This window comes from Diadema setosum, chromosome 7 (assembly GCF_964275005.1).
Source record: "Diadema setosum chromosome 7, eeDiaSeto1, whole genome shotgun sequence".
Classification (NCBI taxonomy): domain Eukaryota; kingdom Metazoa; phylum Echinodermata; class Echinoidea; order Diadematoida; family Diadematidae; genus Diadema; species Diadema setosum.
Genome location: NC_092691.1, coordinates 28,541,652 through 28,567,282, shown reverse-complemented (window position 1 = coordinate 28,567,282; position 25,631 = coordinate 28,541,652). Strand labels below are relative to the sequence as shown.

General features: G+C 37.7%; 2 protein-coding genes across 2 annotated transcripts in view; one reads left to right on the top strand and one right to left on the bottom strand.

Moving 5' to 3' along the window:
- The window catches only part of LOC140231166 (ras-specific guanine nucleotide-releasing factor 1-like), a 116,873-nt gene extending 102,194 nt beyond the window's left edge, over positions 1-14,679 (bottom strand). The window contains exon 1 of the mRNA XM_072311313.1: positions 14,416-14,679. Coding sequence (XP_072167414.1) covers positions 14,416-14,679 — 264 coding nt within the window. The remainder of the gene's footprint in view (positions 1-14,415) is intronic.
- Positions 14,680-21,801: 7,122 nt separating this feature from the next.
- LOC140230884 (uncharacterized) lies at positions 21,802-23,992 on the top strand. The gene is made up of 2 exons (XM_072311028.1): positions 21,802-22,232; positions 23,090-23,992. The coding sequence occupies exons 1-2, from the start codon at positions 21,802-21,804 to the stop codon at positions 23,859-23,861; spliced, it is 1,203 nt and encodes a 400-aa protein (XP_072167129.1). The 3' UTR covers positions 23,862-23,992.
- Positions 23,993-25,631: the final 1,639 nt, after the last annotated feature.

The following is a 25,631-nucleotide window of genomic DNA, read 5'->3' as shown; positions in this document are numbered from 1 at the left end:
ATCACTGGACTATTTTGGAATGACAATCTATTTGTAATAGGCCCTAGGTATATTGTAACTAAACAGCTTTCTCTCATTTATTATTTCATGTTGTTGGCCTCACTTGAAGGAGAATAGGTTGTTTTCCTGCAAATCTGCACAAAACATACTATGTTTATTGTATAATCATAGTAAACATATCATGCTAACATCTATAGGCCCATTCATTATGGTCTTATGCTAAAGAGAACTCTTACTATACAAGTTGTGTGGTAACTTATGTAAATGATTGGTGGATCTTGGGGTTTGGTCTCTTTGTTATTTTTTTTTTTCTGATTTCAAGCTCTAATATTGTAAACATTGCATATAATCATCACATAGCTGTAATCTTCTCTATTTGATCACATACCTCTTGTCTACTGTTAATTCCCCATGTCATCAACAAACAGCTGTTGATAATCCATTCCACACTAGCTCCAACTCACCATCACTTCCCCAATGACAGATTAAGTTACAGATGAAGTTAAAGACATCTTAAACAATCTCGTCACAAATGATACTTAAAATCAGAACTGTAATGAGAATCTTCACTTTTGTCCTTCAGTCTCAACACTAGTGGATCACAGACATATTTTTCTCTTCTTCCCATCACTTACTGGGAAAACTTTTTCAAATTTGCAACCCACATGATAAAAAATAAGTGTGTGATGTGATGATTCAGAACAAATAATACTTGAGCCAGGAGTATGAGGAGAATCTTATACACATAATGATATGTGCATGTACAGTATGTCCCAAAAAAATTACTATCAAATTTTCGCATTGATAACACCCAATATGATTAAACTGTCTTTATGCTACTTCAGGGTCTTAGAATATAACATCCTAGCTCTATTTTGCAGAAAACCCCATTCAATTTGGTTAAGCGGTCACAGAGAAATGTGAAAAGTTGTAAAGCGTGTCATGAGTCTGATTCTTCCAAGTTTAGCACTTCGATGCTTTTGTGTGTGAATACAATAGACAGAACTTGGAGGGAAGAGATTCTTGACATCCTCTACAAAATTCCTCATTTCTCTTTGACCACTGAAGCAAATCGAATGGGGTTTTCTGTAAGATGTGGGCAATGAGTTGTAGTTTCATACCCTGAATTTGTATTTGGATTGATTCACTATCTTTAAAGATATCATTGCGGAGGGTCCCGTTGTAATTTTTTTTTTTGACATACGGTGTAGGCTGGAAAACCACTTCCACCTGTAATAGAATCACAACAAGAAAGAAGAGGATACCAGAAAAAACCTTAAAGTGAAAAAAAATAAAGATATAAATTTGGGACAATACTTTTCATTTCTGATTACAGAATTCCTTTCAAAGCAAATCTTCGAACTGATACTCAACTATTTATGATCATTTTTTTTTTTTTTGAATAAGCAATTTTCATATTTTGTCATTTTGCCATGACCACTGAATTTAACATTCTTTTACCTCAGGCCATAGACATAGGAAAGAACAGAATGATATCGAATGAGAGTGCATGTTTTTTTCTGAAGATATCTAATGCTTTTTTCTGCTCTGATTCAGTAGTTCACTTAAACTAAGAAGATGTCCAATTTTATTCCTTTCACATATTTGTGAGCCCTATCTGCTTTTTGCCTATTTGCCATTTTCATGTAGAGAAGATGACGGAAATTGAAAACTGAGACAATAGAAAGAAGAAGGAAAAAGGATATCAGCCAAATGGCCTTCTATGTGTGTGTGTGTGTGTGTAGGCCTATGTGAGAGAGAGTGTGTGTGTATTCTGTCTGGTCGTTGGAGATCCAGGAATTAAGATGCAAGTTATGAAAATTCATGCAATCAAGATGGGTTTTTGGCCTAAACTACTGCTTCTTGCTTGAGATGGTTGCAACTCAAGTCTCGCAGGTTGCAGAGACATCTCTGCAACATCTCCTACAGACCAACTTTGTCTCTAGGGGGTTGTGAGAGAATCACATATGTTCAATCTTATTGGAGACTTTTTCCAGTCTCCATCTGGTCTCACAGCTATCTCTGCCATGTCTCCTTAGATGTGGTGTCTAACTTTGTCTGTGACATCTCTGAGACCTCTCCACAACCTTGTAGAGACCCATGTCAACTACTGTTTGAGATATGGAGACATTGCAGAGACATCTCAATGACTGAGATTAGTGAGAATTAGATGTCTTGGAGATGTCGCAGCAACATCCCCACAACTTCTGGGCAAATAGAATATCACCTTGCTTGGATATGTCTCAGAAATTGCCCTAGGTGGAGTTGCCTTCTTGGTAAGTGCACGAGCCATTTTTTCATCTTTCATGTCACACAAGTTGCAGCGACTGATAACTCGCAGCCATCAAAGTGAAGTCTCCTCCATTGAGATAGGCCCTTTATTGTCATCATGGTAATCAGCCTTCATTTGTAGGTATTATACATAATTATTCTTTGGTTAGTTTTTCTAACTTTCAATGAATCGAAAAGCCCTGCTTTTCAATTTCTATGAACACATACACATACACTATGCATTAACCAACTGAGGATGAGTCCCGAGTATACTCAGGCAGGTGTCTATGGGAAATGCGGGTTGTAGCAAAATCAGACCGTCCTCAATGGGTTAATTGTGTTAGCAATCCAACTCCTTGCTGTGCTATGATAATTTTGCACAGACTTTGATATGACTTTAGGCCCTCAATATACATACTTCAGTATTTCTCTCACCTTGGCACACATATTCAACACCGTAATTTTTCCGGCAGTGTGTGGGTGAACACACTTTTACAAGTACAGCTCAGCAGCTAACAGTGGAAGGATCATGATCGACTCGTAGTTCTTTGTACAGCTGTGTCTATTAGTCTATGTGTCATTGACACAAGATCTCACTTTAGGGAAAGTCAACTACCTCTGCACATCTACCTTGGATACTCTGAGAAGTCATCAATCATGGAGGGGAATGTGAATTATGTCATTCCCAGCTTCTGTGTTCCTAATATTGTTTCAACTCTTGACAGGAGGGACTTTACATGTAATCTTGGAGATGAAAGGCCAAGCAGAATGAATGGGGGAATGTAAAGTCCTCCTCAAAGCAGGGCTTTTCGAATTGTTGAAAGTTTGATATGAAATGTGCACATGTATTTACACACAGTAAAATCTGCCCCAGTGATCACCTGCCTATAGTGGCCACCTGCTGTACGTGGCCACTGCAATAGAAAAATCCCTCTGAGAGAAGAATGGGATTAAAGACCCTGATGTGCGTAGTGACCACAAGTTTAATGCAGCCAGTTAAGCAGCTACCAATATTGTTTCTCATAGCAGATTATAAGCTGTGTATAGCAGCCACTGACTCACAGCAGGGAGCTGCATTTAATAGAACCAGTGATTCAGCGAGGTTTTCTGTTTTGCAGTCGTGTTGGTCACACATGGCGAACAGGTCTGTGGTCACCACTACTGCATTAACCCACCATAAAGGCAAAGAAATGAGCCCATGAATAGCTTGCTTACTGCATGCATGCTTGTGGAAAATAATTTGTTGAATAATGGAATTGTTCAAAGCATAAAACACATGCACATATGCAAACAAGTACATGTAGAAGTAAGGGCTTAAAGCTTAGATAATACATGTACATGTATGCCATATACACACACAAAAAAAAATGTCAGATAACCTGTCTATAGCGGCCACCTGTCTATAATGGCCATCCTTTTTGTCTCCCTTGAGTGGCTCCTACAGACAGGTTTGACTGTATAGATGTTATGCATTCAGAGTCTGGCAGATACTCAGTAATGTAGTTATGTAGATATGTTATGTTTCTTTATCATTATCACCAAGACAGAGTAGTCAGCTCTGATTTTGATAACTCGATCTCTTTGTTGTTATTTCTATTTCATTAGGTCTATACCAAATTCCAATACAGAGTGCCACAGGGCACCATTTTGCTTGGTTATCTACACACAATTTAGCAAAACCAAAAACACAAAAAATGCATATGATATGATGCCTAGTTCAAAACGACTATCCTTATACTGGTTATACCACAGATATCAAAACTGGCTCAGGCAGTCCATCAGATGTGGAACATAAAGCAAGACAAGTCACATGACCACAGGTTTTTTAGAAACCACCATTCACCATTTCCTGCAAGGGACAATTAAAAACCTAAGACAAATCATAGTGTGCAATGAGAACAGTGTGTTGCAACCCAGTTTGGGGATTTCTACAAGGTAACATTATACAACATGTCATCCAGTGTGGTTGTACACAATGACTGGCAACAGGTACATTTACTGAAGGAGATAAAGTAGAAAGAGCAGGAGGCTCAACACGATGGCTGGAATTACAATAAAAATGCATCTTTCAAACATTCCACATATTTAAGGTATTACTTATTCCCCAAACCTGGTTCTCTTCATCAGAGTGTAAGAAACCTTATAATTTCTACATCTTCATCAGCATATTGTATAGGATATTACAATACAAAATATGAAAAACCAAGAGTGCACGATTAACTTTCTATTTCTACCTCATAGATATATGTTGCAATATGTAAGGATTTGGTGATATATTTGATGCTTACATGCAGAGGGGTTTGGGCTTGCCAGATTGTATAATTTTCAGTGCAGTGACATGTATTACAGTTTGAATAGCATTGCCTTGGTTTATGTCAAACGTCAATTCCTTCTTTTTATTGCCACAAGGCTCTTTGTCAGGTTCTACCAGGCCAAAGTATGATATGTTACCTAATCATACCTTTGAGGACAATTGTCTCCATGTGCATGCTTGTGTTTGCTCCCTCTTTATTTTTTCCTCTCTGTTTCTTTATCTTTTCCTAACAATGTTATCCTGTTGCAGCGAAATTTCTCCATAATTATCTCAGGATATCAACTTTTATGTTTCCTATGCAACATAGTTCCTACTCTTTTCTTATCCCGGGTCCCCCCCCCCCCATCTCTCTATCCATCAATGCTTTCCCCCCATCACAAATCATATATCTCTCCTTATGCCATCATGTTCTGAGTGTCTAATCCTGGAGTAACATTGTTGTAAAGTGAAGCACATGCCTGAAATTTCCATCTAGTTTAAGTATTTTCCTCCTTCTGTCTGCTTATTCCACTTTCTACAATGTTTTTTCTTGGCAAAAAAAAAGAAGATTTGGCATTTCACACTGCCAGAACTTTGTATATAGAGCATGTTCTATTGCCATATGAACCTCACACACACACACATACCTATCATGGTAGATAATATGTTCACATAGACTGAACATACATTAGATGTGTACGTGCTGCACACATCATGTACACATTTATGATCTAGCAAATAAAGCATATATATATATATATATGTTACTTTCTTCTTTTTTTGTCCCTAGCTGTTTAGAGGATGTCTTAACCCATTGAGGACGAGTCCCGAATATACTCGGGCAGGTGTATATGGGAAATGCATGTTGTAGCAAAATCAGTCCATCCTCAATGAGTTAACCTGTATACTCTCTGGATGAAAGATGATATATGCAACAACATTAGATTAGCAACATGATTACATGACTAGGCAATGCATTTGCCCAGGGTTGGCATTTGTTCATTAACTGTGAGATCACATTGAAGTACAATAACTTTATCATGAGACAATTAAATGCAACACTGATGGCCAAGAAAATTTATCCATGGGCAAAATTTGTAAGGCATTCCAGGCAAGAGACATGATTATAGGTTTTCAGCCCTTTTTTCAGGTGTTGAACAAAAATTAATATATGCAAAAAATTATCAAAATTATCAAAGAGCATTGCATATTTGTGCCTTCTTTTACAGTCATATGGATGATATCATCACAAAGGAATTGCAAAAATTTAATCAATATGAGATGACAGTGCTTGTAGAAATGCTTTTATAATTGAAATACTAATAGTTTTGTTTTGTTTATTTGCTTTTTTTTTGGGGGGGGGGGACCAAATATTATACTAAACTTGTTAGCAGTCTGACCATAAATAATACTTTATATCCGAATCAGTTGATATGTTATGACATAATATCTGCTAGTTATAGCCATTCTTGCTTCATCTATGTTTGCCATAGTGAAAAACTCAGAGATTTGTGGACCACATTTAAAATCAACATTTATGCATTTCTTCTTTCTTCGCTTTTTTCCCCCTCCAGGCTAAAAAAAGCTTAGTCATCAGAACTTTACCTGGGCTTTAAATTTTCTGATAGCAGCACAAATGCCGTATCATGGTAAATTCCAGCCCGTACAGACAAAACTAATCTTGGCATTTGGCTGCCATGGTACACATTGCTGTCTTATCAATGTTTCATAATTGAACTTTGCATGATTGTTGCCCTCACAGAGTATGACTAAAATTTCAGTATAGCCTTAGCATGCAGACTCCTTTCCAACTATACAAGTGACTGGGTAATCCAGGCACCTACCCCTTAGGCTCTGTCTCTGCATTATGCAACTGATGGATTCTGACAAGGAAAAAACAAAACAAAACAAAACTAATTTATGGAGGGATAATATCTCTCATTCCAGTCAACTATTACAAATCATGTACTGTAAAAGTGGAAATTTTTGCTGTGTTTAAATGTTCGTTCATTTTGCACAACCAGAAACTAGTGCAAAAATAAAAGCATGCAAATATTTTTGCATGCCATATGTTTCTGTAGTTGATGTCTTGATTCCGATTCTGCAGAATTAAAAACATGTTTAAACTCATCTTACCCAGCTAAGCACAAAAAAATTACTCATGCAAAAATATCCACTTTTTCAGTAACAGGTAAAAACTGCATTTTCAGAGCCGTTTTTGTCATTAGGGGCTACTAAGGCAAATCCTCATTTAGTGATTATGTAGTAGAACTGAATTTGATTGTTGGCTTCAAATGACAAGTGTTGGGCAAGAGGGCCATGAAGCAATGTAAAAATCATAATGGACAAATTCTGTACAAATATTACTAATTGTCAAACGACTGCAACCAGACTAATCTTGAGTGGTGTCTTTTAGTCAATGTCAACCAAGTGCTGATGATACAGTTTCATATGACAGGTAGTGCATTAACCCATCAAACGCCAAGGTGAGAAAAGAAACAGAGTGTACCTTACTGCATGGTTAATTAACACCACTGATCTTTACGTAAGACATACTCTGCATGTTTTATACTCATTAGTCCAGCCTTCAAGCAGACGAATGATGTATGATTCTTATACAGTGTGTGCGTCAATGTGGGCCATATAGGTGTATAATATGTCTACTGTGTGTACGAGCCAACATTATGTATGAAGCAATGCCTGCAATTGAGCTTGCAAATAGCAACCCTGATCAACAAACAGTTTTAATTTCCTGTTGATACTGAAAAGTCGTCTGACTTTTCCCTAAAGTTTACAATATATAACCATAAAGGGAATCCTAAAGTAACTGAACTAATTGCTTGTAGGAGCTGGATGGGCCATGTGTTACCCAGGTAAGTCTATGTATGCAAGGCTTATCTTACTTGGAGCACAGGTTGATATTTTTGGAAACCTGTCACAGCTGGGGTGCATAATGCCTATGGCAAGAGATAATTAAATGATAATCCACTTATGGCATTTTCTGGACACAATTCTTTTCAAATAAGCATGTGCATTATGAATATTTGTCAAATTGTACACTACACTAGCTACTTCTGAAATTGTCAAGAATTATGTGTACATTCTAAAAACAAAGTCAGACAATCAACTGTGGCATTGTGGTATTTTGAACTACTCTTTTAGCAGAATTTTATCTGTAATCAATTGCATTTAGTATTTATGATGCACATGCAGTGATATTACTAGCAATATCTGGGCAAAGCACTTCAAGTGATACCTCTCCAAATTGGCAAATTTTATGCTGGTACCCTATATACTGCATGTACATTACTCTTAATTCGCAGCATCAGGCGTAAGAATCTTTGAACATAACGCAAACAGCTAAAACATCCCTCTGTCCTCAAACTCTAAGTGTAGAACGTTTGGAATGATAGCCATCATCGACTGTCAGCATCCTTTCTACAACTTCTTAATCTCAACTTTTGAACAATTTTTCAATTTTGAACTGTATTTTGTGTTTATGATTTTAAAAAAATCAAGCAGACAGAAGTTTCTTATTGCAGCACAGTAGACTATAGTAGCTGCACTACAGAAATATCCCTATTATCATTATCATCATTTACAGCTACATTTATAAGCTTACTTTCATGAAAGCCCTATCATAATTCTTAATTGTTTCATTTGGCACATTATTATTATGTTCAAAAAGTTTATCTATAATTGTCTTGTAGGTATTTTATTGATGTATTCATATTTGAAAATGAATAAGTTGAGATGAAATAGAAAAGATGATAACTCAAAATCAGCATAAGAATGTAAAACAGATCAATCAGCTTCAAAACATGTCTACCTGCAGAAATGCTCATTATACAGACATGCTTTTTTGCACATCACTTCCCTCTTTTTACCTACATTAAATTACCACTCCTCCACAAAAAATAGCAACAACAACACACACCTTATTATTACTTCATGAGTGGCTCATCAGGTGATTAGAAGTTTAAAAGATAAAATGAGCAAACACATGACATCAACAATGAAAATTTGCACTCCTGCCTATAGATATTTTGAGGGGGATAGAATTCATGAATATGCCCTCTGTTCACCACTATATATGATCATAGTTTCATTCTAACCTTATCTGATGGTGAGACTATAGACTTTGTTTAAAGTGGTCATGACTCTCAGATAAGCTCCCTATAGTGACAATATCTGACAGTGGAAGTAATGTATTGTCTACCATAATTCATATGCCACCTTGTGGATCATATTTACAGTATAAGTCTTCATAGAATCTTTTCTCTATACAAACTTCTCATGACCTCTCCACAAATTATACATTATGCTATTACTTTCGTGTACTTCAGATCGCCTTTGACAATGCCTACTTTTTGAACACATGCATGTACTCTTGTCCTTCCTGTTTAGCATTTTCAATTTGTGTAATATCTGCAATTATGTCATATTTTTATGTATCCCCTGTACCTTTCATGATTATGAGAAAATAAAAGCACAATGTATCATTAAATTGAACTGAGTGCATGATTTTGTGCAACACTGCCAGCACTCAGCAACTTGATTCTCTGAGGCACATACAGTGTAAGAATGCTTTATCACAAAAACCTAGGATAATTTGCTACAGAAATTCTCACCTTGCCCATATTTAATTGGCAATTCTGAATCTTACTGTGCATCCTGCAGAAGTGTATACCGGGACAAAGAGTAGTCCAGACTGATTACAGTCATTTATCAGCACAAAATTAGAAAAATGAACAAAAATCTTGCAGCTGCAAATAGACAATGGTGTATGACCAAAAAAAAAGGCTCAAATGAAGGAAAAGTGTTCAATCCATACTTAATAAAAATAGAAAATGAATGACAATTTTTTTTATTTTTACAAGAAGACACAGTGAGACTTATCAAATCATAGACATGTGCTTTCTTGGACTTCATGTGTTACAGTAATTAATGTCAGCTTTTGTCTCACACTCGGTGTACATTAACACAACGCTACATACTCAGAGCACTTATCTACTGTAGACATATTCTCTGGTGATCACGAAAGGTCTAGTGCAACGATGAAATGAACCTTAATGGGCATCATAATTGATTTGATTGCTTACATATCAGTTTATCACATTATTGAATTCAGGGGGCAAAATTTGCACATAGCTGACAAAGTCATTGAGAGCGGAGCCTCGATCTGGATAGCTGTCGCTACAGAAGGGAAAATTAGCAATAAACTACATGATGCACAATGGATATAGCGTATGGGTGGTCAATGGTGCATTACTTTACTTTCCGAGAAGCTTGCCTCCCTCACTCACCAAATGAAAAATGGAGAGGGGGGGGGGGGAGGAGGGGAGGAGGCCGTGTATCATATGGCAAATTGCATGTCTTTTATCAGTCGTGATGATTGGTAACGATAGCTTGCTTATTGGAAAATCTTCGGAGCTGCTTTGTGGAGATCCATGCTATGCGGGCATCATATTCTGCGATGAATATAGTATTGTCTGTGTCCTATGTGCCGACTAATACCCTGGTGTAAAGTCCTCTGGATTTTCTGGCAATGATGGGAAGCCATTGTGAGCTTGTGTGAGCGGGGTGGCGTAAATGCACGGGCATTTCACAGCAAAGATTTGTTCGTCAGCTCCCATTTTCTACTTCAACAATCTTCAACAAAAAGGAGACAGCATTACCACAAAAATCCATTTACCTAAAGAGAACATTTCAGTATAATATTGCCCTCTATGCAATATTGTAAATATTGTGATAGGGATAAAATGATATGGGGAAAAAAAAAATAAATGACATTTTTTCCTTTTCAATCTTTGCGCCAAGATAGAACAGAAGCAAGACATTTCATAATTTCAAAAGATACAAATGCCCAATGGAGAATTCCTAAAAATCTTTATGACACTTGCAATATAATAAAATGAAGCAATCATGCTTGTGCAACATATATTTACAATTCACAACAGTCTATTCATCCCTATTTGCATAAAAAAAAAAGAGTATAGAGGCTCGTGGAGAGTAAACATTCGAATAAAGATGTTTATTCTCCACATACCATTATATCACAGTTGTCTAGTAATTTGCCAGCTCACATAAATCAAGAAATATTTGATAAAACCTGTTTCTGCAGGTGTATACCGGTCATGCCCTTCTCTCAACAAGAATGGTAAATTGTAGTAGTATGACACATCTTTTCAGTTGCGCCTCCTCCTTCCCCTTTACCACTCTTCCTCTTTCTACTATCCCTCCCCTTTCTTTAGCCTCCCCCTTTCCCTCTTTAAAAACCAAATTATTGATTGCTCTAATAAGGAAACTGAGCCTCCATTCGAGTTACCCTCCCCCCCACATACCACATGTAGTTGCACATCATGATGTATAACATGCATATCACAGTAATCAAAGATTTCCTGTTAGTCTTCATTAAAACAACAAACATAACTATTGCATGGATCAAAAGAGGAAGTGATCATATTTTTTCTTAGGACTTTCTGAACAACAAATGTGGCCTACCATAAATATATTTGGACACTGTAAGTTCTCCTTTAAACTGCAATAATGACTTGTGAATCGCTACTTGCACTGTATTAATATTGGTTATCATTTCACCATCGATCTGTAATTCTTAATCTTAAGCAATATTGAATGCAGCAATATGAAAAAAGAAATAATATCTTCAAAGATTATATGATGTGAATGCCACAGAATATCAAAGAAATGGAGCAGATTATGACAACAAATTTGATTTTGCAACAAATTCATCTTTAAAAAGGTTATATGCCTAATAGGGCTTTAAATGTGACTGAATAGGGAAAGCAAGGGATTTATTCCTATCTTAACCCGTTGAGGACGGACTGATTTTGTTACAACACGCATTTCCCACAGACACCTGCCCGAGTATAATCAGGACTCGTCCTCAACAGGTTAATGCAGTAATGAATAAGCATGCTACATGTATGTGGATGCTATCTTGGTCTCATTCCAGAATAAGCATGGTCAATTTAATTTTACAACATAACAACTTCCCACAAAAGTCATGCCAAGTAAGAGAGTTACTGTATATTCACATTCTAGCCTTGTATGACACCCATTACCTCATTAGCCCTACTTCCTTATTTTCATTCTGTTGCAATATTTGGTTTCCAGACTACAGATTATAAATGGGTATGACACATGACCCTAATGCTGTAATCAAAGTGAACTAATGGGCTACGACACCTTCAAAGTAACAGTAACCTACACATATTCCTACATTGATTTGTGGGGCTAAAAGATTAGATAAATGGATGGTGTTTCATGTTGACCATTACTTTTCTGTAGAGTTGGAGCATAGCTTATTTATCCTCTATGCAAATGTTAAGATTTGCATTCGTAGCCAAATTTGAAGCTGGTGGATTGCTGTAGTTTCAGTTGACTGCAGTTTTCACAAGTTCATGTGGCTAGTTCAGTCAGAAATCACACAAAATGCAAATATTGTTTTGGAGAGAGCTCAGATATCCAAAGGTAAGAATTCAAAAGAAAGAAAATATGCCTAACATAATTATGTCTAAATATATCACTGGTCACAGATCCTAATGCAACATGGCAACATCCACCCAAGTAGCCAATATGACAACTGACAAATGCAATTCAGTTAGAAACAAACATGTTTTTTTTTTCCTATTTTGCTACTTTTTCTTTTGTCGACAGTGATCATCAATTTCATCGAAACCGAGAATATACTGCAACATGGGCAGGTGATACATGGTGCCTGTGTGTCTACACCAGAACCATTGATGTAAATAATAAGGAAACATTCATCCTGTTTTCTGGGTCTCAGGATTAATAAGGGATAACTGATATCCATTCTCTCCCACCATGACTACATGAAATTAGTCTCTTTACAGAAATATCTTGTAATAAATTTCACCCTCTGTAAAAACCTGAAATAAAACAATAGTGGCAGTCTGCACTTGAAGGGCTAAGGTGTACAAACAATAACACCATCTTATGAGATCTAGGTCTGTTGTGTATCAAGTCTATAGGAAATTTCCATGATCTCAGCAACAATGGCTAAACCATACATATTTGAATCTAGATCTGTTGCTGCAATGCCTGAAATATTGAATGCTTTTAGACTTTCAATATTAGCAATATCAATACATAGATCTGCAGACAGTATGGAAACACCCACTAGTGCATCTACATGTGTTTGTGTGATGTGTGGTATCTCACCCTTTAAACAAAGGCCAATCAGCCATTTGTTTGTTTACTGCCACCGTAGTTCTGTCCCAGCAGTGTGCACATACCTCGGGTGCCTGGCTTGTCCAATAATTGTCCATGCATATGTTTCATGTGATGCTGGGAAAACAGCGGCCGCGCGTCAAGGATTGCACAGCCGGCATAAGGCATACCACTCCTCAATGATTTGGGTGTTACAGGCACAAGACCCCGGCAAGCAAACAATTAAACAACTTTAATGAGTGGCTGTATCATTGCTCTATTGACACTAAGACTAGAACTAAAAGATAAGATCAAAGAACATGCACAATATGTCTCCTGTGTGATGGAATACGCTACACAAGAAGTAGTTTTTGTCTTTTCTCTTCTCTTTGGCACATCTATCTCTCATTTTAGATTACTTTTCCTGTACTTTCCAAGAAAAAAAAAAACCCTTGGATGAAAGCCAATTACAGCAGGCATATAATGACTTTCACCTAACTTCTATGTCTGCATGTGTAAGAGTGTAAGATGGAGCATACTTCAAGTCATGAGTGTATGACAAGAAACAGGGAAGACTGTTCTGCTAGAAGACATCATAGCTTTGCGTGCTCCTCATTCAAAAAGATATATTCAACTGACTAGGCATCAATGCTGACAGCATCTTCATATTTTAACAATATAACACAAACCTTTCAATATTCACAAACATTTGTTTCCTCTTTTGAGCCACGCTGTACAAGTTAATTTGAAACCTGAATAAGCACCTCATTTCTTTTCAGGGTTTTTTTTTTCAGTTTTGTTCCTTCTCCAATCTACATGGTACATACTTTGCATGGAGTTTTAGTACATCACACTGAAACAATATAAGGAACAGATGTTCAGATTTATTCATATCTAGACACAGGGATTTATAAGGGCCGGACAAAATGGTGCCAACATTTCTTGGGCACAGACACAAGAAGGTGAATGATAGCAAAGCTTGAGTTACCCAAGCAGACAGATTTGATCTAAGTTACATCATGATATGTTCAAATGATCACTGTCATGGTATTCATTTTTTGTGATATTCATTTCAGGTAATACATGTTAAAGCTGATCATAGGTCAATAGACAATCTTATGAAAGCTTATGCCCCAGTCTATCAGATATTGTATATATGCCATATTTAGCGCGTCTAATTTTTTGAGAATCAGGACTTCCCGACAATTTCAGGAGTGGTCAAATTCGCGATTGTGGAGCACAACACTGAACGTAGAAAGGTATGCATGCATGTCACGTTCATGTCAGGATCAGAGTTGATATTTTCGCATGTTTTTAAATTCGCAAAGAACACTCGACTTGCAAAAAATCATCGTTTACAGTACATCATAAATGCTTCTTTTGATATCCTTTAACACTGGAATTTTCTAAATGAAGCTTTTATGGCTCACCGAATAACACCAAGGACTATCAACCAAGAGGTCCCCGGTCTAAGTTCCCTTGTTACAGAGTGTTTGTGCCCTTAGGCAGACACTACATTCTTATTGCATACTACTTCAAATGGGACTTAGAGCCGCCATCCCCTGGTTCAAGCATTCATTACTTCCTTTGTCATTATATAAAACAAATATCACACAAATCATGAAATGACATCATATATGCAACCATGGGGTCCTTACCTGTTTCTCATCCTTCACGCTGCTCCTGGGGGTGACGATGTGCTCCGTGTAGCACCCCTCAACAAAGATGAGACCCAGGGGTCGGCTCGCTGTCTCGTTCTCAAAGTAGAAGAGGAGATTCTGGTAGAGAGCAAACCATCTCTGCTTCCATTTGCTCATGTCAGAGCTCTTCTTTTGGAGGTTCCCCGCGATGGTGAAGTCTGTCCTGGCACGGCTGGCCAGCAGTAGCAGCTGGCAGTCATCGAGACGGACCCCTTTCTGCATGGCTGTAGAGCTCACCTGGAACGCTACAAATCAAAGGAAAGCAGAACTAAACATCAATATTTTTATCAACTGTCAGTCATATTTTCTCAGTGTTAAAACCTCATATCACTCCACAAAATGACAGTATTAAGGTAAGATCTATGCTGCCAATTTGATAATAAGTGACATTCGAAAAAAGGACATATATTATGCACATATTGCTGCCTAGAAAGTTAGGTCTTTGGTTTGCATTATATATCTTGCAATCCCTTAAATACTGGAATTGTTGGGGTTTTTTTTGATTAATGTCAAATGTTTTCACAAAGTTAGAAGCCACACTCTGAACTACCAGATTCAGCAAACCGTGGCATATGAAGCTATAAACCATAGATAATACTGAATAAATGTATCCAGTGGAAAGGCTTCTTGGAAACATTCACTCACTTTCAGGTACCTGGTATGTGAAATAAGAGCAATTACCATTCTAAAATTTCAATGAGAGAAATAAATAGTTTGCTTTCAAGTAAGAAGTATCTAAATGTCTTTTTTATATGAAAATAAGGAAAGAGAATAGATAAATTGTCAAAGTAAACCAATGTTTGATGTCATTTTTTTTTTCCAGACAAACCTGATCAGACAGTGAGTGTTGCATATTGCGACATCGTCCTGACTTCAGATTGATTTAATAGAATATCCCAAATGTTTCCTCGTTTCCAGTATGTATCCACTTGTGCTTCCAGTCAGATGTCTTTTACGTTGGCAATACACTACACTCCCAACACGGAATCACAACAACCAGCGGTGGCAAGCAACACGTCTGAATAAAATACTCCAGTGACAAATTACGTAGATTAGCCGAGTACGTCGGCCCAGTGATTCACAGACTCGCCCGTAAATCAGCTGGTTCAATCTCAGCCTTCAGCGCAAGAATCTTATCGATCTCCTCTCTCCCGGGTCTCGCACGTTTCCGATGTTTCGTCGCACTTGCCAAGAGTCTAACGTTACAAAGATAGTCGGCGATAGTTTGGATAACGAAATGAAATAGTTTGTGAAGATCCGTGGAGTCTCATCTTGTCCATATCTGCCCCGTTGCCCTTGACAACTTTGAAGTTGTAAGTGGGACCATCAATACGGAGGCAATCCCAGTTGAAACAACGGCTGGATGGAGAGGAGGTGCAGCTAACGAAACAGGTGCATGACCCGTCGTCAGGTGCCTGTGAGAGAACATGCACTCGTAACGTGGGTCTCCAATGCAGGACCTCCAGCACATACACACACAGGCACATACTGAGTACATCAGACACGCATACACACACACATACACACACACACATATTCCGATCACACACACCAGATACATAAGAGCACAAGCTTGATGCCAGGGACCCTAATAAGTTGGCGCTATTCAGTTGATCTGGGACGGTCGCTTGTGCACACGAAAAATGGTTCTATATCTTCTGCTGATGAAATGCGACGGTTTTGATCGTCTAGTCCTTTTTTTTTTTCACTACCACTGGATTCCCCATGACCTCCTAGCAGATATTCTCATGGCAGTGAAAATGATTCAATTCCAAAGGACTTTCATGTGTTCTTTTTCTCTCTTTTTTCTAACAGACATTACATATGACAGGAGTTAGATTTTGAGGATTTTTTTTATTTCTGCTTACTTCTATGGTCGATAATCGATATCGCCACCGCTACCAATTATACGTGATTCCAGTCTAACGTTTTCATGTTAGCGATATCAGCCGGTATTATAAAATTTTCTCTAAACGTGCAAGTGTTTCATAAATGTATTCGATTTGCCTTTTTATAAGAAGTATTCTCTTAACCTATTTCCATCGTAATTAAACAATCAATACATATAAAGATCATTCTTATATCCTATGTGTTCACCGGTTTACAACTACAACAAAAAAATGAAATAAAGGTCATGTAACTAATTTGATGGTGTATTGAAATAGTGCATGTTTAAGCCCGACAAGGATAGAGTATCATCTCACGACTATAATTTCTGTTATACCATAGCATTTGAAGTATTACTCCTTCACTGAAAAAGAGAAAGGCAAGGCGAATGGTCAGTCGAATCATGTGCCTAACTTCAAAGGTTTCCAATTCAATTCAAACTTTTTTTTTCAATAGAATGTACAAAGAAATAGTATGAAATTTGACATACATTATATTGAATGTTACACAGTCATGCAGCAAAGAATAACAACATGTTTATGTCTATGATTATAGGCATAATATAGACAAACATATTCATACATTCTGCGGAAAAAAAAAATGATAGGCTCGATAAAATATTACATGCCTGCTTCTTCATCTCACAATAGAACGATTTACTAGTCTATTCATAATGGCTTTATACGAGGCCACGTAGTATCCAAGAAAAAGGTGCAGTATGAAATAGCTTAAAGCTTCATGACAAGGTTTACTACTGACAACATGAGCTTGCCCAAGGCTTGCCCGACAAAGCAACAGCTAAAGCATGAAGACTGGATTCCAAGTATGTATATTGCTATGAAATGCATTGACTGCTGGGTGTAATGTACAGGTTCTGGATGGAAAATTTTACCCCGTTCTCAGAGGAAATATCCCTAGATTTGTAGAACTCAGTATAAGCCTGCATCTATATGAAATCATTTCAATGCAATTCATTTTGGTTCCGTTTGCATGGGTATCAGTGTATGATAGCTGCAGGTGCCAGTGAGCAAGCTGTTTAATTGCCATGGACAACCCCAAATTGTTGTAAATACAGTAGAACCTCGATTATCCAGCCACGTTATAGGGCCGTCGGGTCTCGGATAATCGATTTGGCCGAATAAGAGAAAATGCTCAAATACAACACTTTTTAAAAGCATAGTCATGCTTCGGGTAAACACATGTTATTACCAATTTATGATTATCTGCATGGCATTGTCATGTTTCATACTGCAGAAATACGGAAATCAAACAAAATATAAGTAAAATATGCCTTCATGTCCCTTCATATATTGTTTGTTTGATTGATATTGAGTAACAATGAGATGGATATTGCGACTCGTCAAATGCTGCCGCTCCATTGTAACCACTGCTTCGTGTGTACTCAGTGCCAATGACAAGCGCGCCGCCAGTCATTGACATAATCGTCTCACGAACTGAAAGTTACAGTTCGCTGTGTCACGTCGTGACTATTCGCACGATAATGGTTGAACGTGTGTTTGTTTGGAGTGGGATTTGGCACCAAAAATACATAAAAACGTTAAAAAAAGGTTAGTCAGTCGACGTCCGGATAACAGAGAATCCGGATAATCTCGAGGTCCTACTGTAAGTATGCATAAAATGTAGGTTGTTCTATAACAAAGCTTCCCATTCGTATACAGACACATAGACATAAACCATCAGTCACACGGGATTTTATGTACATTGAAGATAGTGTACTCAGAACAATTGAATTGCATAGTCTGCGTATGGAAAATCATTGTATTCATGAATGAAGTATTACAATCAGTATAACAGATTTGTGGAAATTTGAATGAACTCTTACCGAGATAATACCGTGGCCACTGCACGCTTGAATTATACCAACACACGCAAACATTGTGGAGTATGTACATTTATAATCCTTATGTGTCTTTTTAAGATACCTGGGATACACTGTTTATCTGACAGTGATGTAAGATGAGATAAGGCATATATATCGTTAAAAAATGATAAATATCAATAATCGCCGAAAACTTTGATAATATATAATTATATTGATGATTCCTGACATTTTCCCAATATACTTTCCCCAATGTTCATACTGTCATCTGTAAGTGATATTTTCTTTAAATATAAAACCGTGATTGCAGCTTAATGTCTTCCACTTAAAGGGGATGGCTAGTAACCGATCAGTGGGAATCAGTGGGAATGCTGAGGGATGATTGTTCCAATCCTTGTGGGATTCATTTAAGAGTACATTATATATCTACTGTTGTGTGAAAATTATTTGCTTCAGAACGGTCTCATATTCAAGTAATGTGCAGATTAATGCCCCGTCACTGACCAGGGACGCTTACCTGGAAGCATTAAACTGCACATTACTTGAACATGAGATAACTTAACATAATATAATGAGAAACATCAATTTTACTAATGACCCTTTAGTTTCATTTTGTGACGTATTAATGATATGGTAATAATATTAGATTCCGTAAAGTGGATTCTTAATTCTATGCAAGATTTGGAGCTGCCAAAATAGGGTACCGAGTGATGATGTCACTGTCTTTATAATTTGGATGAAACAACATGAACGCATAAACACTCAGGGCAGTTTTCAGATTTGATTAAGGTTGTTTTTTTTTTTTAAAGTAAAAACGTGACACTATTTCTTCTACGTGACGATGCGTAAAGGTTTCTACGTGAGTGTGTGTGTGTGTATGTGTGTGTGTGTGTGTGTGTGTGTATATGTGCTTGTTTCCTTGTACCTCTGTGTTTCGTCATTTGCGTAATCTGTTCACGTTACTGTTGTTATTGTACTGATTATTTGGCCACAGTAACATTTTGTGATTGTGTAATATATCATAGCATGTAGAGATTTTGTGTATACGTAAATTCGTTCAAAATTCATTTTCAATCAATTTTGGTGTCAGTCTCCTCAATAAGTGTAAGAGCGCATGGACGTGGACAGGTTACTATCAATCAAACAAGTGGCGAGAGTAATACCGTATGGATATACAGTGAGGAAATTAATGATCTTGAGGTAACAATGATAATAATATCACTGACACTTGATCCTCGAATGTCAAGATTTACAGACATACCAAAACAAAATAAAAGTATAGGAATGCTTAGATTTGATCTATTTTTTCGATACTTTTTTATACAGCCTCTATATATAAAAATAGAGAGTAATGAAAAAAAAATAAATGAAAAAGTACATCACAACTCTCATCACTTTATTTTCCCAACAAAATTATTGTTCACGTCGAAGTTATTTTGGAAAGAGAGAGAAAGGGAGAGAGAGAGAGAGAGAGGGAGGGAGAGAGAGTTAAGAACAGGGAGTGCATAGTGATCAGGGAGTAGTGAAGTAACACAAAATGTCAAAAAAAAGGAGAAAATACTAATAGAGACAATACAACATTTTAAATTCAACAAAATGTGACACGCCATCTATTGGTATAGAACAGGATGTTACCCGACAGTCAGTGATCCACAGAGATCAGTGGTTCCAGCATGGACCCGTCCATGGTTCCAGCAACGGCTGGTTATTGGGTCACGCATGGTTGCATTTTGTGGGCGTTAACCCAATACCTGCATTTCATTGGTTGATTTCCGGGTGTGTGTCGCAGCCCGAGAGTTACATGAGGTCGCAGCTTGCTTTTGTCAGGAAGCTGTCTATAGTACCACGAGAACTGGAACTACGCTGTACATGCATGTAGGGGCTATCATCATTCGATTTTCGTCTTACCAGAAATCCTATGTACATCTTTGGTTTTACCCCCGTAGTGCAGAGGTCAATACAGATGATTTAATTTTACGTCTTACAGAAAACATTGTATCGAATGATAAGCCATCCTCTTCTTTTTCCTCATTTTTTTTTGTTTTTTGGGGGAATCAGATTTGCACTCGCAATCATAGACTACAGTAGTTCACTGTCACATCATTTTTTGTGTAACAAAAAGACTCTTTCTGACAGCCAGAAATGCGTCCGGCTTTGCCGGTAAAAAAATACACTGAAAGTATACAGGCGAGTGGCGCGCACAACAAACAAACAAACAAACAAACAAACAAACAAACAAACAAACAAACAAACAAACAAACAAACAAACAAACAAACAAACAAACAAACAAAACAAGCAACAGCTAGATTTAAAGCAAGTTCAAGCAAAAGAACAACATCCATGAATTTGTATGCATTAATAATTATGTGCCCGAGCTAAGAACATTTCAATACATTTCGATACCTGTAGGTTCCTACTATGCATTGTATTTGAACAGGCCTAGACTTTTTTACTGGTTTATATAGCACTCATCATTTGACAAGACAAGTTTGTCGTTCTACGCATCGATAATGCAGAGTTCTTTGTGTAGTACATGTGCAGTCAAACATTCAAAACCAGAGCACATGCAAAATGTGTATTCGATGATGCGGGAGATTATGAAGTCTGAAATGTCAGCTCCTGTACGTAAGGAAATTCGAAAGCGGGAAGGAAATATTCCCCATACTGCAAAGAAAAACAAGCAAATTCAGCGCACACTCCGACACTCCGAAAGAGTCACTAATGAAGGCAAGAAATAATTTTTGCATTTACGAGAGGTTATGTTAATTCACTTATTTCAGATACATGCATTTCTCTTTGACTCTCTTTATTCGTGTACCAATCAAAAAGAATTTCCCACTGATGGAGTTACCAATTTTGCTGTCTTATTATGCCTAAATCATGACATGATATCTTATCAAACAACACATTTTCGTCAACTTTGTTGTATGACTTATTAGGAAGGAATCGGCATGGCGAAGTTGAATAAAATCAGATGTGAGGAAGAACAAGTGGATTTTCGTTTTCGCCGAGACCACCCGAGCAAACTACTGTAGAGTACTTGTATAGATACTATAAACATAGGGGTACCAGGCTCCACCTCTCTGGCGATACAAAGACATGAAGATGACGCTATGAAACACCACCTCTGCACAGCTGCATACGCCCAGAGACAAACAGGCCCGAGGCTAGTCTCTTTAAATGCGTTTAATTAAATTTGTTGCAATATCATGGGGGTTTTCCCCCAATTTAGAACAGGTTTTTCTACAATGATTTATTAATATTTATTTCTTTAAAGTTTAATACTAAAACAATATGAAATTAAAATTAATATGATTGATTATTTGTTTCATTTATTCGAATTCGAATAAGCGCAAGACCTTGTCTTGTCTTCTCCATTGTGTCAACACGTGAATCGGAACGTGCACTGTTCAAGTGTTCCAGCAGTCCCCGTATATACAACGTTGTAGCTATTCAACACAAACTGAACATGTCAACAATCGAGGACTCGCTTGACCATCGACCAGTTAGTGATGTCCGGTTGACCACAACAACATTGGGGTAGTGTGATATTGTGGTTACTAGCTTCGACGCCATGAGCTAGGTTGTAAAGGATCGCATTATTTCCTCAGCGAACATGGCAGCAGCTACTATTTTCTCAGCATTTCGAACGAAGAAGTTGTCGTTCTCATCGTGGCCATGGAAGGCTTGCTGTAATTTATACCGCCGGAGCACAAGCAGTACTGCTACTGGAGATGTTCTCAATGTCTATGATGTTACAATGCGAATGACTACTCTCTCAAGAATCGTTTGCAGTGTTGACATCATCAATCATGGAAATGCTCGATTGATGAGGTGCAACGACTTTGCTGTCAACCCACGGTTGAACGTGAATACTTTCGATGACATTTTGCGCCGAAGATTTTCCAGTTCCTCGATTTTCTCGAGGAGAATGAGAGGCTTGAATGCTGAGGAGGAGAGTGCCATCGAGAGGAAATTTTCCGACCCAATGAACAAATATTTCGACTATGAAGATGCTGCGAACAAATCACTTGAAGAAATTGCAAGGTGAGATTTCACTGTATGACCTACTCAATAATTAACATTGATTATTCACTGTAGATAATTCTAAATTATTCTCCAAAGTTCGTTATTAAACAGATGCAATTTCTGTTTATTAGGTGTGGTAGTGTCTATTAAAAAATTATTATATTTTTGTGGGGCCTTCTTTCCACCACATCTTGGTTCTCAAAAACATATGCACATGCGCAGAGTAAAGTTTAGTAATATATGACTACCGTACCTCAAAATGGGCCATGGGACACAAAAGGGGGAGGGGGTGGTCAAAGGTCAAGACAATGGTAACACCCCCCCCCCCCCCCAACCTAGACTAGGCGGAAAGGAAAAAAAAAAATGATTCCACTACTCTTGTAGGATGGAGCCTTTGGCTTTGCAGTCATTGAAAATTCATGGGTGTTTAGATTCTTTTGTCATTTCCCCCCTTTTTTTCCCTTTTTGATGATCCAGAAAGATGAGAGGTCCGCAGCCCCCCCCCCTTGCAATTGTGGCCGTGGTCAAACATACACCAGTGTATTCATAATGCTCCATTCCCAGAATAAAGGCTAAGGGAGGGGGAGCAGAATACCACCTAGTAATAGACAATTTCTACTGAGGACTGGTACAAGGGCACACACTCAAAGCATTGTTTGCTACCAGATCTATACACAAACTCTTGTGGATCAGAGTCAAGGGCTTGAAATTTTGCATTATCATTGTTAAACCACAGATGTTATGTGATTATGGATTACTCGATCTCATGTTGGCAAAGTTTTTGTAACATTGCAGAATGAATGTTCATAATTGGTAGGCATAAACTTCATGAATGGGTAAGTGGATTTTCTGTGTGTATTTGTTTTTTCTTACAGAGATCAGAAGAGGAAGCTGTACTCCATGCAGAAGTCGAGAATGGAGAGGGAGTTCAGGAATGCACCCAGAGAACGCACCTTGTCATGGGATGCCATCCAGCAGATCAGATACCTCAAGCAAGAAGAGCCTGAGGAATGGTCAGTGGCCATGCTAGCAGAAAGCTTCGGTGTTGAGGAGGAGGTTATCAGGAAAGTCCTGAAGAGCAGGTTCATGCCCAAAAAGGCCGTCAGGGCAAAACAGGACCGCATTGCTGCCAAGAACAGTGGATATCTGCCAAGCAAGACTTCGGCCAAAGTCCTTGCGTTGAAAGCTTCTCAGGACACCAGGCAGTCAACGGAGAGTCCTGCCACGCAGCAGATTGCATCTAGACCTGAGCCATCCACTGCTCTCCAGACTAAGCCAAGTAATGTTAAAACAAGCTACACCAAGTACAGTGCTAATGCAGATTCCCCTTTGCCCAGCACTAGCACCCGCCGCAGGCAAGAAAGAAAGAGCATGGACATTTCTCTGCCACAGAAGCATAGCCAGAAGAACGAAAACCTACATGACCAGAGTCCAGACGGTCATCAAAATTCTAAACGTCGGAGGAGGCAGTCTTACATCGCTGATAAGGGGGAGATGCCCTCAGAAGCTGAGGCTGAGTTCACTTTTGGCAAATTTGACTTTGAGAACATAGACAGCCTGATGGGGCAGGTCACTTTGAAACCCCAGATTTTTCAAAAAGGTCGCAATTTCTACAACGAGAAAGGAGAGTTTTTGTATCGCATCTGAACTCCGGATGAGCCATGCTGTCCAAAGAGATAGTGATGATTGATTATTGAATTGATTTGACTGGATTCTCAATGTGATATTTGGTTATGACAGCTTTTAAGATATGTATTCATCTCAATGAGGATGATTAGAAATACTGTACGAGCTGAAATTTTCGTGGTGGTTTTATTTTCGCGAATTTCGCGAATCGCCTTTGAACCGCGAAAATAACAACACTCGAAAATAACAACGTGCGAATAGATAAATACAGTAAGACCTCGCAACCGCGAAATTAACAACACGTGAAAATGTCCTCCTACAAGTAGCAATTCGCGAAAATATCTGTACGTGAAAATTTCAGCTCGTAGAGTACCCCTTAAATGATTTCTTTGAGCTGATCTTTTTAATCCACTATCTCTGTGTGTGTGTGTGTGTGTGTTGATCACACGATATACATTTGGATCAACATAATGCAGGTTGGCCATGTACATTGTAGTAATTGTGGGTGCCAATTTGAGTACTATCACCTGGAGGATAGCTTCCCCAATCTCATCATTTATGATATATTGCAGGATTCATGAACATTGTCTGTCATTAACCATCCCTCACAATGTTATTTTACCATCATGTTGAGACTTCAACACCTATTATTTTGCCAAAGAGATTACTTTATGGTCTCTAGAAAACTGAAACTTTATTGTGTTTTAAGTGTGCTGAGTGAAACAAAAGAATGCTTTGCTTCAATTCAGAATGTTTTTAATTTCATGAAAAGTGAAAGTTAGCATTCTCACATAATTAGGGAAAACTTCCATTCTTTCAGCACTGAAAATTCTGAACTTTATGTTTTCGAGGAGACAATGGAGTCGTTAATATGATTGTCTAAAATTCAATTTCAGCACAGAGCAGTTCAAATTCTGTCATGTACACTGTTTAATCTAATCCAGAACATTATACAAAGTGCATACCCCTTGTGTTTGCATTGTAAATGCATGTTAGATATTCTGTACTGTTTTCACTAAGTTAGCAGTTTTAAACACATTTTCGACAGTAATCAGCCATCATTGTAAAAGTCACATGACCAAGATGCTAGCTCTGTGTCTGTTGGACACCAAATTACAATGTTGATGATACACATACAATGTACATACATGTACAAGTGTACATTGTACATGTATACCAATAGTGATTGTCAGACAGTCATATTTGCATTATGATAGTGCATTTAGCCTTATTCATATCATGTAGGCCTGCAATATACAAAATGTAGGTGTATGTCACTCCACTTTCATCAGTCTACTACCGGTACATACATATATTGTGCTTTATACAGCTTTTATTTTGAAACTTTCTCTTTTGAGCTTTGAGTATACTCTCATGTGGAGTTCTGTTCAAGTTTGCAATGTAGTTACAGTTTTGTATGTATGCATCATAATAACATTACAAATTTTCAGTGACAGTACCTGATGGTACCTAGTATTTTATACTAGCCAAATAGCATGATGTTGATGCATGCATCTGATCATTATATCTGTGAGTAATTACAGCAACATTGACATATAGGGCTGGGGAAAATCAAACGGGGAAGTTGTACATGCATGTAAGAGTTGAAAAAAAAAAAAAAAAAAACCCACACCACTATACATGTACACTAGCATTTGACAAAATGGTAAATTACTGTTATTTAAATTCAAATCATTTGCCCACAGTGATGGAGGACTCAAAGTTTTGACAATTTTTTATCATTAATTTTTTTTTTCTTCATTGTGACATTTTAAACAATCTGTTTACTTA